This window comes from Protopterus annectens, chromosome 2.part0 (assembly GCF_019279795.1).
Source record: "Protopterus annectens isolate FY-2018-M chromosome 2.part0, PAN1.0, whole genome shotgun sequence".
Lineage (NCBI taxonomy): Eukaryota > Metazoa > Chordata > Ceratodontiformes > Protopteridae > Protopterus > Protopterus annectens.
Genome location: NC_056728.1, coordinates 1,842,769,744 through 1,842,788,659, shown reverse-complemented (window position 1 = coordinate 1,842,788,659; position 18,916 = coordinate 1,842,769,744). Strand labels below are relative to the sequence as shown.

Below are 18,916 nucleotides of genomic sequence, written 5' to 3'. Positions count from 1 at the left end.
CAATAATAAAAACAAAAACAAAAATCTCTCTTCTTTCAGTGCAATACATGTTGCAACTTTGTAAATTAACCATAGTGCAATATTCTAAGGTCCATAGTGCAATACTCTAATGTTCACAGTGCAATACACAAATGTCTCTTTCTGTGCAAAGATCAATGCAATGTCTTAACCAAGTACCTGTGCAATACTAAAGTGTCATGCAACTAAATGTTCACTTCAAAAAGTGTTAAAATGTGTTTCTAATTATGTGCAATATTAGTCTGTCCATCTGCATGTCCATGATGCAATAGCTAGGTGTTATATGTGTAAATGTCTGTGAAAATAGTCTACATGTTATCTGCACACTGAGTCCGGAGACAATGAATTTCATTCAGTTTTTGCACTTGTGTGATTCCTGAATGACAATAAAGTTTACTTTGACTTTGACTTTGATACAGTATATATACATATATATATATATATATATATATATATATATGTGTGTGTGTGTGTGTGCGTGTGTGTGTGTGTGTGTGTGTGTGTGTGTGTGTGTGTGCGTGTGTGTGTGTGTCTCTGTATGCAATATATACAAAAGGTGTGGTAAACTACTTCTATCCCTTATATAACAAAAAATACACTGAGGTACCACACAATAGCGTCTCTAATAACACAAAAAAATAATAAGAACAGTGGTGAGTGCTTTCGCAAAACTAATTGCTTCATCAGACAAGAAAATAAAACACTCCATTGCACATATAAAATACATATATAAAATACTGCGTATAAAAGCCTTTTTATATTTTTAGCCTTTTTAGCCTTATTTTTATCTATGCTTTTCATAGCTACAGTATTTATGGAGTTTACATCCATGCACATTACTTAGGTCTTTTACCAATAGTTTTGTATACAGTTTTTGTATGCAGTTTTTATATGCATTTATACGCAGTATTTTATATGTGTCTTTTATATGCAGTTTTCTCCATATGTAGCTTTCTCTACATTTAGAAGTTTTATATAGCTTTAATGCCTTAATTGATCTATGACATCAGTGATTGAGTAAATGGTTCCATCTGTATATAAGCAATGGAGTGTTTTATTTTATTATTGTATTTTTTTTGTTATATATAGTTCTGGTTTTGGCACCTGGGTTTTACCGGAAGCCGTTTCTCTCTTTATACATACTTCTATCCCTTACTTACCTATTTTACAGATGGTGACAGTTGTTTACGGAGCTGCTATTAAAGCAGAAATCACCGAACATAAATAACTGAAAGTGCTGTTCACCGAAGCAGCACTTTCGGTTAAGTATGCTGGTTGTGCCTGTCACACTACGGTGCGGTTAAGGGAGAATTCCCTTTTCCCCACTGTAGTGCGACCTCGAAGTGAGAGCCCCCCTGCATAAAAGAAGATTTTTTTTTTTCAAACGCACTTTAACAAAAGTGCTTTTTCGGTGAAAGTGCTTTCGTTAAAGTGCATTCGGTTATTGTGGATTCGGACTATTGAACTTTCGTTCAATAGTCCTAGACCCATATATATCCCATATATATATATATATATATATATATATATATATATATATTTATATATATATATATATATATATATATATTCTCATATATATACCAGCAATGTTTGAAAAGTTTTTTTAAGAATTCAGCTGATATTTCAAATGCTTGAACTCTTGACAGCACTTGAAAACAATCCATATATGCTTGAAAGCACAACTTTCGTTCAATAGTCCTAGATATATATATATATATATATTTATGAGTCTATGTGAAGTGTTTGAATGCTAAAAGATAAACAAAAATGGTTTGAATGAAAAAGGTTTGAAAGCAAAACACTTCAATTAATATTTAAATAAAAACAAAAACTGCTTGCCCCTCTGCAACCCTCATACCTCCTGGTATTTAAATATAACAAATCTGAGATCACACTACAGTGGGGAAAGGACAAATTCCACAATTCCCACTCTACGATGTTCTCATGCATCAAAACACCAGCAATGTTTGAAAAGTTTTTTTAAGAATTCAGCTGATATTTCAAATGCTTGAACTCTTGAGAGCACTTGAAAACAATCCATATATGCTTGAAAGCACAACTTTTTCAATATCAAAAACTCAAACACCCACAAAATAAACTCTCCGAATCTGACAATGTTGAGACCTACAGAAACAACTCATACTGCATATTGCACTGATACCAAAAGGAAACAGTCTACTTTTGCTTTGCCCCCCCCCCACATCACATTACTCATATGTGCTAACCTTAACCATACCCCCTCGCATGCCCATAACTCCACCCATACACATTACCTTGGAAAATAAAAGGACCACTGTACAAAACACTCATACTACATACACAGCAGTCCACATGCACAACCCTAAACCTAGTCCCTTACCTAACCCTTAGTATAACTCTTACACACACACTACCACCCTTATTGCTGAAACTCTGGTGTATCCAAAAGTTTTGCCATTAAACGGATCCCATACAGAAATGAACCATTTGGTATTCTGGCATTTAGTTCAGAGGATTAAGGCTATGACATATTAGCTGGCTACTTCTTGGAGGCCAAGCTTTAATTCCCTTTATTTTCACTTATTTACTGTGTGATTCCTAGTAAGTCATTTAGTCAGGCAGTTGTCTAGGGGATATTGAGTAAGGCATAATTGCCTTGGTCTCTCTGACTGCATGCCTAATAACAATCTATGAACCTATTCCTCCTTTCAGTAAATCCTGTATTAGACAAAATATGCTTTTAATAAAAGAGATAGCAGTACACTCCATCACTTCCACAAGAAGCTTACATTAGCAAGCTGCTCCACCAACCCTCCTGTGGGCAGTTCTTTAATTCAAACCTGGTTTAAATAGTTGCCCTGTTTATGATCCGTGTCTATTTTCTCTTGTCAAGAATACACCAGCATAACACTGGGGAATGGAAATACATAAATAACATCTGCCAATCTACAAGAAAGTAAACCTGGCTCCTGGATGGGTCAAAGCATGTTTATAAAGTGCATCTGTTGTCTTCTTACAATGAATATCACTAAGATGTTCTGCTTTTGTAAATTTAAACGAATGTTCAGTTGGACCAATTTAGAAAGCACCACAAAAATATTCCATCGGATAAATAATCCCAGGAGTATTACAGTCAACATGACACTGCATGTCAAAAACCTTGTATTTGTTTTTTGTAAACACATTCTTAGTTTGAAGCAAATGTTTATGTTGCCCAAAGTCCAAGGGTAGCTCATTATCGCCACTGTTAATAGAAGTCCTATCACACAGTAAATTTCCTGATGGAGACCTGTATTTGGTAAGTCTAGTGATCAAACTGACTGCTTTTTATAAGTAAACTGACATGTTTCTGGTAGAATACTGCTCAGATGTTTCTCATTGGTCAAAACAGACCAATTATACCATGACCCTCCATTAATATTCCAAAACGTGCTCGCTGATTGGCCAGCGTGCACATTGTAAATCGACTTATACTAATGGAAAAAGGTCCGACCACGCCAACCATGGGTAAATCCCGCATTACCCACACCCAGGCGTAGGTTATTGCTATATTATTTTGTAATACTTTCCTAATGTTATGTATACTGCTGCAAAGGTAATAATACATCTGTACGTCTCTGAGGCCTCACTTGGTATGGCTAGTGATGGTATTACATAAACTCCATTGTATCCATGTGCTCAGCTTGCTGAATTGCTTTTATAAGGCAACTCATGAGAGCAGACATCAGTAAAAAATGTTTTCCAGACGACTGTCATTACATTCTGTATGCTAATTGTAGCTTAAGAGTAATAAAGCACAAGGCATCATTTTACTGACAGCATTGGGGAGGAGCCTACTGAACAAGCAGCTTGTGCTGTGTAGGTGAGTCAGCAGGATCTGAAATAATTAACTATAGGTGCTCATAAAACAAAAGAAATAAACTTAATAAAAATTCATTATTTTGGCAAAACAGGGACAGGCTGCATCCCAGTAAGACTCCTTAGTTTGAAGGGACAGTAGACTAGCCCATGTACCCATTACCAAACAAGAATAAATAAGCTCCTAGAAGACAGGCAATGTACGTCTTATGGAAATCAAGCCTGAAGAATCATTTCTAGTATGATACTGCCAGAAAAGGCTAAGTGCTGTTTGGCCATCTGGATTTGCTGTACTCTCAGATTTGACAGAATTAAAGCACCTTTTCATGTCTTCTAAAATGCTTAGTGAAGTAAATCCTTTAATAACGTTCTGTGCTGTAGGGAGGGAATATGTTGTTGTTAGCCAATAGGCTATGTTCTTCCAACTGACTATTACACCTCTGATGGAAATTAATTACACATACCTTTACTATCATACAGTCAAAAGTACAACACACCCATCCACCCCCACACACACACACACACACACACACACACACACACACTCAGTCATTCTTATACACCTTTACTCATTTTCAAGCCCAGTTTTCACTGTGTAATTGAATTAGCATCATACAGCTCAACTTCTTTGCTCAAGAATTCTGGACAAAAATAAATTAACTAGGGAGCAAATGCCCAAAACGTGGGACAGGTTTGATTCACTTAAAACATTAGTAGAACAATGGATTTTGCATTAACATGCATTTCACAAACACTTAAGAAATATACAGCTTGAATATCTGTCATTATTGACTGACTGTAATCATCAGTGATTTAGCAGAAAATTGAAAAAGTTATGAGAGATAGGGGAAAAATATGAGGCAAAATCAGGAACATTCTCCGAAATCTGGGGAAAGTTAAGAGGTACAGTCAGGATCAGTGCATCTTATGTGAAGTTAACTAACTGTACAGATAAAATTTGTTCACATGCACTGTAATTTATTTCTTCCACTACAATCTCGTAAGGCCGACAGTCTGTTTCAGATTATTTCTTAAATATTCACAGTCTTATTGCTCTCCTGACCTGAACTATACTGTGTCGTTGTCACTTTATAAAACTAGAAAAATTAATTTTAAGCCACTTTTTCCCTTTCAACCACAGACTGTTATGTTCATTCAGAAGGTTTAACTGGAATCATATGAAACTGTAGATGTATCCATACATGTTTATCTGAATTCTGTACATAATCACATCCACAAAGCCGCTTTCTCTGTCTCTCTCCCTGTCCTCTGTTTTTGGCACTTTATCAAGCTCTCTCTTCATCTGGTAATCTGGCAGGATAATTCCCCTCACAGAGACTTATTTTCTTTTCTGGTTTCCCTGACCCTGTATGTGTATCCCTATAAGGTCTTACTTTCTTATATGTGTGTGTGTGTGTGTGTGTGTGTGTGTGTGTGTGTGTGTGTGTGTGTGTGTGTGTGTGTGTGTGTGTGTTTTCTAATTTTAGATTCACTGTCATCTAGATGCACATTAACAGCTATTCTGAATTACACCTAGTTAAATCCTTAGTACATTATAAACATACAATTCCTTCTTTGTCATTCTTTAAGTTACACATTTCAGGAGCTGCTCTGAATTTGTTCCACAGACAGTTGTTTCTGTACTAATTTCCTTCACCACAAATAAATTTAAATGCAGGTGAGGTTACAATCTTAATTGATTCAATTCAAAATATATTCATAACTAAAATCTACAAAGGTAATAAACTCGCACCAGCTTGGATAATAGTCAGCATTTTCTTCCAGGTTCTGTACTGCAGATTTCCCAAGTAGCTGGCTACATCTATAAGAGCGTCAGGGACCTTTGCTGGTGCTTTAACTATGCGTGCAACTCTGTAAGAAAAAGAGAAACAACAAAAGTATTATATTCTGAAATTTAAAATACAGAGATCACATATTCTTATTAAGTGAGCATAAGATTTGTATCTAACCAAGTGAAATTTGGAAAGGGGTGCAAGATTATTAAAACAACTGAGTATAAGGCTGGATATCATCAACACCATCTCTTCTTCTATTCTTTAAAAATACTAGTATTTGGGATGCTCGTGATTCTGCTTTAACAAAGACATCGGGTTTCTGAAGCATCTTTTAGTAAAAGGTATATATGGGGCTGGAGCTGGGGTACAGAACTTATAGCAGGGGATCCACAACATATAAGGGATCCACAACATATAAGGGGTCCACAACATATAACTGTTGCATAACTACCTCAGTAAGTAGAACTGTTGATGCTGTATGTATTATATAACTGTTGCATAACTACCTCAGTAAGTAGAACTGTTGATGCTGTATGTATTATATAACTGTTGCATAACTACCTCAGTAAGTAGAACTGTTGATGCTATATGTATTATATAACTGTTGCATAACTACCTCAGTAAGTAGAACTGTTGATGCTATATGTATTATATAACTGTTGCATAACTACCTCAGTAAGTAGAACTGTTGATGCTGTATGTATTATATAACTGTTGCATAACTACCTCAGTAAGTAGAACTGTTGATGCTATATGTATTATATAACTGTTGCATAACTACCTCAGTAAGTAGAACTGTTGATGCTATATGTATTATATAACTGTTGCATAACTACCTCAGTAAGTAGAACTGTTGATGCTATATGTATTATATAACTGTTGCATAACTACCTCAGTAAGTAGAACTGTTGATGCTATATGTATTATATAACTGTTGCATAACTACCTCAGTAAGTAGAACTGTTGATGCTATATGTATTATATAACTGTTGCATAACTACCTCAGTAAGTAGAACTGTTGATGCTATATGTATTATATAACTGTTGCATAACTACCTCAGTAAGTAGAACTGTTGATGCTATATGTATTATATAACTGTTGCATAACTACTTCAGTAAGTAGAACTGTTGATGCTATATGTATTATATAACTGTTGCATAACTACCTCAGTAAGTAGAACTGTTGATGCTATATGTATTATATAACTGTTGCATAACTACCTCAGTAAGTAGAACTGTTGATGCTGTATGTATTATATAACTGTTGCATAACTACCTCAGTAAGTAGAACTGTTGATGCTATATGTATTATATAACTGTTGCATAACTACCTCAGTAAGTAGAACTGTTGATGCTATATGTATTATATAACTGTTGCATAACTACCTCAGTAAGTAGAACTGTTGATGCTGTATGTATTATATAACTGTTGCATAACTACCTCAGTAAGTAGAACTGTTGATGCTATATGTATTATTTCTTTGGGGGAATGGAGATAATCTGACTTACCGAAATAAGCAACATGCACATAATATTCTCCTCCACTGTTTTAACTTTGCTGAAAGAAGAAAGGCAACAGGTGCTATTGTATATATTAATGTGTGTTACAGGGAATCAAATCTCTTAACATCTTAATATAAACTAGGAACAGTAACAAAGCACAGTCCCGCAATATGACTGCTGTTGTGTTACACTGGATACTACAGTCATGGAAACAGATTAAATGAGATTCAACCTGAAATGCTTATTACAGACTCCACACAGTTGGTATATCTTATATTGCAGATTTCATCATGTTGTTTCAGCATGATGTTATCACAATCCTTAAGATTACATTTAACAATGGAACAATAAATTTTCATCCTTACTATCAATGTAAAATTAGTAATTTCACCAAAAGTGCATTAATACAAAGCAAAGATTCAACATTCTAACACACTAATGTCAAATCAATACTATCAATGTAAAATTAGTAATTTCATCAAAAGTGCATTAATACAAAGCAAAGATTCAACATTCTAACACACTAATGTCAAACGTTTCTTTTCCTGATCTGATTCCTTGAAAGTGTATGAGGCACAATTTATATAGTACAGTGGATATAAAATGTTTAAACACCCCTGTTAAAATGCCAGGTTTTTGTGATATAAAAAAACTGAGACCACGATAAATCATTTTAAAACTTTTCCCACCTTTAATGTGACCTATAACCTGTACAATTCAATTGAAAAACAAACAAATCCATTATGGGAAAAAATATAAAAAATAAAAAACGTGCAATATTCTGGTTGCATAAGTGTGCACACCCTTAAGCTAACACTTTGTTGATGCACCTTTTGATTTAATTACAACATAGCATTTTCCTGACATTTACTCAGTTGCCTGCTACAGCAAAAGCCATGGTTCACAGAGAGCTTAGAAAGCACCAAAGGGATCTCATTGTTAAAAGGTATCAGTCAGGAGAAGGGTACAAAAAAATTTCCACAGCATTGGATATACCATGGAACACAGTGAAGGCAGTCATCAAAAAGTGGAGAAAATATGGGACAACAGTGACGTTGCAAAGAACTGGGCGTCCCTCCAAAATTGATGAAAAGATAAGATGAAAACTGGTCATGGAGGCTGCCAAGAGACCTGCAGCAACACTGAAGGAGCTGCAGGAATTTCTGGCAAGTACTTGTTGTGTACAACATGTGATAACAATCTCCCATATTCTCCATATGTCTGGACTATGAGGTAGGGTTGCAAGACGGAAGCCTTTTCTTACACAGAAAAACATGCAAGCCCAGCTAAAATTTGCAAAACAATACATCAAGTCTCCCAAAGGCATGTGGAAAAATGTGTTATGGTCTGATGAGACCAAGGTGGAACTTTTTGGCCACAATTCCAAAAGGTACATTTGGCACAAAAACAACACTTTCCATCACCAAAAGAACACCATCCCCATGGTAAAGCATGGTGGTGGCAGTATCATGCTTTGGGGTTGCTTTTCTTCAGCTGGACCTGGGGCTTTAGTCAAGGTGGAGGGAATTATGAACAGTTCCAAATACCAATCACTTTTGGCCCAAAACCTTCAGGCATTTGCTAGAAACCTGAAGATGAAGAGGAATTTCACCTTTCAACATAACAATGATCCCAAGCATACATCCAAATCAACAAAAGAATGGCTTCACCAGAAGAAAATTAAAGTTTTGGAATGGCCCAGGCAGAGCCCAGACCTAATTCCGATAGAAAATCTGTGGGGTGACCTGAACAGGGCTGTGCACAAGAGATGCCCTTGCAATCTGACAGTTTTGGAGTGCTTTTGCAAGGAAGAGTGGACAAATATTGTCAAGTCAAGATGTGCCATGCTGATAGACTCCTACCCAAGAAGACTGAATGCTGTAATTAAATCAAAAGGTGCTTCAACAAAGTATTAGTTTAAGGGTGTGCACACTTATGCAACCAGTATATTGTACTTTTTTTATATTTTTCCCCTAATGGATTTGTTTGTTTTTCAATTGAATTGTACAGGTTATAGGTTACATTAAAGGTGGGAAAAGCTTTGAAATAATTTATTGTGGTCTCATTTTTTATATCACAAAAACATGGTTTACCACTGGTGGTAATGTTTCTGAATCCAAGGAACTGTAACCTTCAAAAATTTTCAACTGTTATTTTTATAAACTGTAAAAATAGTTATATAAACTCCAAATTCCAGCTTCTGGTATTTTACTTTATTTTGTCTACCTGTAATTAAATACTTATTGAGAATGACAAATTAAATATGCCTCACATTCATTTAATGCACACTTAGTATATTGTTCAAATTAAACACGTTTTCCCATGTAACATTTTTGGTGACACTACATCACTGATATTTCTTTTACTGAGAAGAAAAAAATTCAGGAAATACAAAAACAGTAATTTGAAAGCAGAAGCCTGCACTTCTCTCCTATATAACCCAGGCTACACATTCAGCACTTTCTAGCCTTTAACTTTGATGCATTTTATGAACATATATTTGCCAGTTCAAACGTTCATAGGTTCGTAGGTATATACTAGGCTAACCACCACCACCAGGGCCTTTATAAATCTAGCAGTGCAATCCAACCGAATTGTGTCCCTATGTATCATGGGTTTTTATTAAGAGGTGTTATATTTAGGCATTACTGTCTGCCTCTATTTGTCAGAAACATGGGGCCAGACCCAGGGTGAATTTCCAATTTCCCATCCACTTGTCAGTTTTACGCCTAAATAGGGTTAGGGATAGATTCTGCTTCACATGGATGAGTGGCCTGTTCCAAAGCAAGTGGATCCTCTGAGACACATATATGACTTGCCAACATGTCTTATTTTTGTCACAAGCAAAATTTAAATACTTGGATATAATGGTTCTGATGCTGTTCATTTTGTGAATGTGCAAAAGTTCCTTCAGAGCTGGATGTGAGGATGGGATAACTTGCATGCCAGGCATAGATTTCCTCTCAGTAACCTGTAGGAGACAGAATATAGAGATTAGCTTTAAGTCGATCCATATATGATAATCCCCTGGATTCTGCATGCCTTGAATGGCATGCAGGATTAGTGCAGAAGCTCCAGCAGGCAATATGTCTGCCGTGCGATCCAGGAACAGCCTGCAGGGGTGTGCACGAGTGCTCCTGCACTAGTCCTGCATGGAATAAGCCCCTGCATGTAAATCACCGCATTTGCAGGAGAAATCCATTCAAATGAGGTGAATTTGGGATCCAGGAAGCTTGAAACTGTCCGTGCAGGACTAGTGTAATCTGCAGAAATGTACTTGGTTAGTAACCAAGTACATGTCTGCAAAATCCAAAATGGAGCCGTGACAGCTCCAAATAAAGGCTGCCTATCAGTCAGGAAGCATGCCAATGGCCAAGTATAAAGCCACTGGCATTGTAAACAGCCTAAAAAATTTTAAAAAATCAACTTTTTTTTTTTTGCTGATCTCGGCTGTTTAAACGGTAGGCAGTGGCGCGCAAATGGGATCAGGGGAAAATAATAAAATAAACCTAAAATAATCATTCTAACTAAAATCACTACTCTGCCATGAAATTCAATGGCAGGCAGAAGACAACATGGCCAGTGAGCAGTGGTTGCTAAAGAGGGAGGCTCAGTATGAGACATGTAACTATGCATTAGCAGGCAATCCTATGCAAATGAGGAGAATGATAGTGAATCTCAGTTTTCCCCAGCATGCTAGTCAGGCCCCAACAGTGTAAGAGTAGGAATAGCTTGGTGCAAGCCTTGGAGTTAGCTGACATCATGTGGGGGGGGTGTCAGGCATACTGTAAGTGGATTGGAGCCCTGTGGCTCAGGTTTGCTCCTAGCTAAGCACAGCTAAGCAAGGGGGTGTGTCTGAGTCTGCAAGGGGGTGTGTCTGAGTCTGCCTAGCACTCTTTACATTGCCTAAGCAGGTGTGTGCACTGGGTCTTAAAGGTATAAAAAAAAAAGTTCAACCAGGAAATAGCAGCTCTGTGTATATTTGAGCACTCTGTTTGCATGGCACGCCCTAGGGCATAAACAGGAAGGCAATGGGAAGGGAAAACAGTAGTAGGAACGTAATCTAGGAGAACTAGCATAGCTGGCAGGTGAAATGTATCAGAATCAGCCAATTACACAGGCAGCAGACCAGCCCAGCCCAGAACACTACTATAAACTATGCAAACACCTTCCCCTCTGGTTTTTCCCACACTCTACACCACCGGTGTATACAAGCGGGGAACTTTTAATAAACAAAACAACAAAATGATAGGCTATCATACAACTTGTGGAAGAGGCTGAGGGTGGTGAGGATGTGAATGCTGTCGACCAACCCACAGTGAGGAGACGGAGAAGAGTGTACAGACCCAGGGTAACCTACCAGGGGCTACATGAGCTGGAGATGGTGGAGCGCTATAGGGTGGACAGGGACTTCCTACAGCAAACTGTTGAGCTGTGCCGGCCACACCTGACACACAGAACTAACATAGGGGAACCCATCCCAGTGGATAACAAGGTATGTGTAGGCCTAAGAATACTAGCTACAGGTACCTTCCAAAGGCCAACTGGGGATATGATGGGGATCTCACAGGCATCATCATCCAGGGTACTCCACCAGTTCCTGGATGCCATGTCAGCACATGTTGGTGAGCACATATATTTACCCAACACCCGTGAGGCGTTGGCCAGCAATATGCAACTGTTCCACCAAATAGCAGAATACCCTGATGTAGTGGGTGCTATAGATACATATGCATCAAAGCACCAACCGGTGAGTGGGGTAGGGTCTACATCAACCACAAGGGCTTCCCCTCCATCAACTGCCAGGTCATGTGCGATGCCCAGGGCATAATAATGAATGTGTGTGCTGGCTGACCTGGAAGCTATCATGATTTCCACATCTGGCATCTGTACCAGAGATTTGCCAATGGGGACGTCTCTCACGGTCATCTAGTGGGAGATGCTGGATACACACTGGAGGTGTAGCTGATGACACCCATCAGAAATGCACACACACCAGAACAAGAACTCCATAATGAGGCACGTGCACAGACCAGAATTATAGTAGAGCATGTGTTTGAGATGCTGAAGTCATGGTTCCGGTGCCTGGACATAGCTGGTGGAACCTTGCTGTACTCACCAGCTACATGTACCCAAATTGTCATTGTACATGCCATGCTGCACAATATGATCCTGCGGAAACAGCTGCAGCAGGAACAGCATGGGGCAGGGACACACAGCCCCCACCATTGCCAAGGCCTGCACAGGCAAAGAATGACTCAGAGGAGGAACAACCTGAAACTGCCTCAGTAGGCAGAAGGAGGCATGTCCAGTATGCCCTGGCCTTGGCAAAGAGGCAACGCATAGCACATACACTGACACAGGGGGGACCCAGGGAATAACACCTCTCTCTGACTCTCACATACAGTAAAAGGGATGCCAAATATGACAGTACATGTGCTCAACCATGTGTAGGGAGTGTACTATGTGCATCTGACATAGGCAGCCCTGCAGCACCACCCTCAATACTAGAGCACCCACAAGGTAAGTGACTCACACATGCCAGTCAGGGGGATTCACATACCCAACAACAGTCATAGCCAGCAGGACAGGTGTAGACAACCACAAACAAAGGCTGTGCTATGGCCTCTGAATGATGCCTATGGGTAAGCTCCCCCCCCCGACCTGCACAGATAGACTACAGCAGGTCAGGCAGTGGGACATTAGTTCTGAAGGGTAGGAAGTCAGAAACTAATATGTAAGTAAATCAAAGCTAAGATCTGTAGTACACTGATATGCCTCTAGTCAGCATGATAGGTTAGAATACAGAATGAAATGGAGTATCTGACATACCAGTACAGTCATAGCAAATGTGTACAAGTGTCAGGTGTGCCCCCCCCCCTTATCTTACGTAGTAATGTAATAACAGTCAGGTGTGCCCGCCCATCCTGCGTAGAAATGTAGAAATAGTCAGGTGTGCCCCCCATCCTGCGTAGAAATGTAGAAATAGTCCGGTGTGCCCCATCCTACATAGAAATGTAGTAACAGTCAGGTGTGCCTCCCCCAGTCCTGTGTAGATATGTAGAAATAGTCAGGTATGCCCCCCACCAATCCTGTGTAGGAATGCAGAAACAGTCAGGTGTGCTCCCCCAACCCTACTTAATTATGTAGTAACAGTCTGGTGTGCCCCCCCCAATGTGATGTACACACGTCATAACAGTCAGGTGTGCCCCCCCCCCCACAACCCTATGTAAAATGTAGTAACATGTATGTGTAGGTCTAATACCAGTGGAGCACAGATGCACAGACGTGGCCAAGGTAGCAGGATAGGTTGTAGCATCTGCACAATATGCAGGTATATGTGTGTTAGGTTGGTGTGTGTCCCATATCGTGTGAGAGTGGTCGGTATGTATGCATGTTGAGGTAAGCCTGGTGGCCATTGCCCACTACCATTGATGACAGGGACAAGTCCTCACAACTGCAGTGCCATACACAATACCCATCAGTATAACACAAGCTAGCAATAAGCCATTGCAAATGTATGGTAGTAATATGTGTCACCATCTGAAAGACTGACATGGCATGGCTATTGGTCTACATATACAAGCAGTACACAGGGAAAGTACCCCAGGCATACAGTATACATTGTGTCACTGTGAAATGGACACACCCTTGGAAATGTACATACAGGTATGCATCATATTATTTGGTCCTGTAATAGGAGATACTGGTGTTGTCTGTCCAAACACACGCAGATCACAAAGGAGGTAGGACTGATGTATTGGGAAACAGCTGATGTACCTGCACATGCAAGCATAACTGGAATGCCCAATGCATATCTGTGTGTCAGATGCAAGTAGTGTCCATAGCACACATGCACCCAGCTCATGCAAACACCACCCACAGGTACCTCTCTGGTCATATCCCTGCTGTGGGGAATGGGTAAGACCCCACCTGTATATGGCAATAGCAGAAGACTGCAGCATGCAGTGCAGGTGTCCCATGCAGGTGTGTCTCTAGCAGTAGGTAGAACCCTGCCAGCATCCACACCACCTGAGTAAGACTGTTAGGAGGTATTGGCATGAACACCTATCACACCTACCCTGTCACCCCAAGGGAACATACTGTATGATAGCCTGGGACTGTAGGACTGACAGAATGCAACAACCTGCCACATCTGGCATCCAGCAACACCTAATGTTCCACAGGTGTCTGCCAAAGGCCTGTGTCTCACACATACTGCCAATGCATGTTATGTCATGTACACCCAAATAACAACATAACACACTCCACATAAGCCATATGCAAGGCCATGTGGACAAACTACAGTAACATGTCCACCATGTCCCACTGCATGAACTGTGGACCAACACTAACACATACCTGTGATGGGGCGATACCCTTAGGAAAAATATCAGAGAATGTATGCATAATGTACAGAAGAGGTTAGAATAATGGAGGGGAGCATGGGCAGCATGGAATGTGCAGGGTCCGAAACCAAGCTGTGTGCACACACTATCCCTGGCTGCAAACACATACATGGGTGGCTACACACCTGCCTGTACACCACAATAGGGTAAATGTCCTGACCCATGGCCCCTGCCCCTGGCTGACCTGTGTGAATCTGTACAGCTATGAGGCATTGCCACAGCAAGATAAGCCCATACTGTCATGCTGATGGACATACAAGTATGGGATCCACTGCCAGTACTGTGCTAAGGTGCTGAACCGGATACACAAACCCAGCACCAAGTGTCTGCAGCTCCCCCTCCAGAATGGCATAACTTACCATGAATACATAGGTGTCTGCCGACAATACTGGATACAGCCGCAGTTACCCTTGTCCTCTAAGACATCACTGCGAGCAAGAATATCCACCTGACAGTACATGAGGAGAGAAAACATCACTATGTATAACAGTACACTTCTGAATATCTTTGTTAACAGCAGTACCATGCAGTTGAAGCAGCACAGACACAATCACCTACAGTACACACTATCCCCTGCACAGTTTTTCCCCATATTACCAGATGATCACGGATACCCTGCAGAAACCGTATGCTACCTGTAGGTATACAAGACAAAGATCTGCACTGCAGTACAAACTACCTGGACTCGATCCACACATTTAATACAGATGGGCATACTGGGCATGCTCACATACTTAGAGAAATGAAAGCAATGTCAGTCAAGAACATACTGAAAGGTCATACTGGGCATGCTCACACACTTAAACACATGAAGGCCATGTCTGCAAACACCACTGGACCAGACATATCTGGCAGTCGCATATGTTACTGCAGTATGCACCACTCATGCTTTGCACACACAGTGGATAGGAATACAGACATATATCTAAGGACAACACACTATAATAAGCCAAAGATGTACATAGATGTGTGGAAGAGGGTGACTAAGACAAGGAGCCATCCAGGCCTGTCCCACCCAGCACACAGCCAAAGGGCCACAACCACATGAGGTTCAGATGTCACTCACTGTAGATATTAGCCACCGGTATCTGTCAGCATTACAGACTACGTGGTGCAAGTGCTAGCTGTGTAACATGACTGTACAAGGAAATAGTCAACTAGCAGCTGTATACACATACCTGTGAAATATGACCCTGTGTGTGCCCGCATGTGGCATGTAAGCCTCTAGATGAATGGGTTATGGCCTATGCATACACACTGCCCTTCCCATAGACCTACTATGACAAGCCTGCTGAGGTCATCCACTGTGAAATACACTTTTGGGTGAGTTGCAGCCCAGTAACCATGGCACACCCTATAACTGTGTACTGCTCTTCTGTGATAAACTAGTTAGGTAGGAGTTCCAATCCCAGATATGGTGAATGTGTGTGTGTGTGTGTGTGTGTGTGTGTGTGTGTGTGTGTGTGTGTGTGTGTGTGTGTGTGTGTGTGTGTGTGTGTGTGTGTGTGTGTGTCTGTGTAGATAGCAATTCCTTTTAGGCTACTCACACTCCCTACAATTTGAATACCCTACTTTGTCAAGGCTGCTGATGTCATCCACCTAGAAATACACCTCTGGAAAGGTTACAAGCCCAGTAATCTCCATAGCGCGTCCCCTAACTGTATACTGTTGTTGTGTGATAAAACAGTTAGGTAGGAGTTCTAATCCCAGACTTGGCAAGTGTATGTGTGTGTGTGTGTGTGTGTGTGTGTGTGTGTGTGTGTGTGTGTGTGTGTGTGTGTGTGTGTGTGTGTGTGTGTGTGTGTGCGTTTGTGTGCCTGTCCCTGTCTGTGTAGAGAGCAATTCCAGTTAGGCTACTCACACTCCCTACAGTTCAAATGCCCTACTTTGTCAAGGCTGCTGATGTCATCCACCTAGAAATACACCTCTGGGAAGGTTGTAGCCTAGTAATCTCCATAGCGCTTCCCATAACAGCGTACTGATATAGTGTGATAAAACAGGTAGGAGTTCTAATCCCAGACTTGGCAAGTATGTGTGTGTGTGTCTGTCCCTGTTTGTGTAGAGAGCAATTCCTTTTAGGCTACTCACACTCCTTACAATTCAAATGGCCTACTTTGGCAAGGCTGCTAATGTCATCCACCTAGAAATACACCTCTGGGAAGGCTGTAGCCCAGTAATCTCTGTAGCACATTCCAGCTGTAGTGTGATAAAACAGTTAGGTAGGAGTTCTAATCTCAGACTTGGCAACTGTGTGTGTGCGTGTGTGTGTGTGTGTGTGTGTGTGTGTGTGTGTGTGTCTGTGTTTGTCATTCATATCCTATGTGGAGTTGGTTATGAGTGTGTAACAACTGGACTCAAGGTGGAGCGGGTTTTGCAAACTTCTTATATGGTGGGTGAAGTATATATCACAATGTCCACCATACAGGGATAACAGATGTGAAATAGTCAAGAGGCTGGTATGCAAATCCATACCCTTAAATGTGACATCAATGCCAGCTGAACAATGTGAAGCAACCCTTGTATTACCCAGGGAACACTCTCAACTCATACACACACACACACACACACACACACACACACACACACACACACACACACACACACTTGCCTAGGCAACAGCCGCTGTGTTGGTAGTACCCTGCATATTGTCCACTGACAGTAATCATGGTGTGATTGCAGTGGGCTACAGGGGGCATGGCACCCTGTCCATCAGTCCAATGGGCATATACATGCTGACAGTGCACCTCCCCCATGTTCCCCACTGGACACCTGCAAAACCTGTGGTGCCATCAAATGTGACCCACAAAGGGCATAACATGCCTGAAACACAAGCCCTGTATGGACAGATGCCACTGATACAAGGGAATACAGGTATCATGCTATCAATGTAGGTGCAAGGTCAACCTGCTGTCCATTAACAGTTCCTGTCACATGAGGCCAGGAACAATCTGTGTACACAACATAGGCCAGACACCCCAGGTACAGTTCCATATGTCACTGCACATGCATGTGGGAGGTGTGCATATCCCAGACACTGTTCATATCATGGACTAAGGAAAACATACATGACAAGCAATGCACAGCATAGGCCACATGCAATAATCACTCAGCTGACTGGATGGTGAATAAAATACCCACCTGTGTGGGTATCTCCAGACACTACACCCCTGAGCCACATTGCAGACCATTGTCATATGGCCTGATGCCAAGGTATACCCATCACTTTGCCTTGTATAGCTGTCTGGCACAGTCGACCACAACACACCCATGAAGCAGTGCACCCATGCATGTCAGTACTGGCACCCATGTTTGTGTGTCTGGTATAAGATGTGTATGACCACAGTCACAATCACTACAACCCCCACTGGCATACTGAAGCATGCTGTCTGATGTCAGACACCTCCATATACCCTTTGCACATATAACCTCCGTATGACCCCTGTGGTGCATGTGATACCTGCACAGTACTGTGCTGTGGCAATCCCACTAGTGATGAGTTGTATTCCTGGCCCTGCCAAGTGTGCCAATGTGTGTGCATCCCTGTGAGAGTGTGGCTGTGTTAACGCTGACACCTGTTTAGGCGGACAGACAAGTGTACTACACCTACTACATAGCTACCATATCCCTGTTGCAAATGTCACTCACCATCACATATACATTCTGAGGGCTCCTCAACCTGTAACCTATGTGGTGCATCCAATAACTGCATGGACATGTGATAGGACTACATAGGCATTAGGGGTTTGATACCCTATACAGGTAGGTGTGTGACACTCACATGCTTAAGTTTTACTCTCCCACCCCCTGGCTTTTCTGTGCCTCTGTCTGCCTCTCCCACTCCCTCTCTGGTGGATGTGGAGACTTACACCTGCATTGCTTAGGCAGCAGCATGTGCATTTTAAGTGATGCGCTGGATCAGCTGATGGCCTCGGCACGAACTACAGCCCTCCTCTAGCTGATTACATGTGGAACAGCTGTGGTAACATTCCCATGGCCAATTGCATGGAAACACAAACCAATATCTCGGAACATCATGTTGGTGTTGGGTCTTTCATTCACTGTGAGCAGAAACCCAATCTGTTGTTTGGCAAACAGCATCTCAGATGGATTGGGGATTTACATCTAACAACACTGACTGTGGAAACAGGCCAACACACAGGAGGGGGATGTGCCTGACCTGACTACAGACTGTAAGTGCTGCTATACTGCATTTGGAGTAATGTTGATTTAACAGGGTGTGTGTGGATATGGCTGTCCTACATGTTTTCATACCTGCCATGTCAGTGCTAGCTTTATGAAGGAACACCCATCTGTAGGGTCATCTGCAGACTGGCCAATGTGTGGTGCCTT

The 18,916-nt window shown here is 41.1% G+C and overlaps 1 protein-coding gene across 1 annotated transcript in view; it reads right to left on the bottom strand.

The window, feature by feature from the left end:
* The window catches only part of LOC122792896 (zinc-binding protein A33-like), a 486,444-nt gene that overhangs the window by 65,387 nt on the left and 402,141 nt on the right, over positions 1–18,916 (bottom strand). Inside the window, exon 5 of the mRNA XM_044060454.1 lies at positions 5,612–5,730. Coding sequence (XP_043916389.1) covers positions 5,612–5,730 — 119 coding nt within the window. The remainder of the gene's footprint in view (positions 1–5,611; positions 5,731–18,916) is intronic.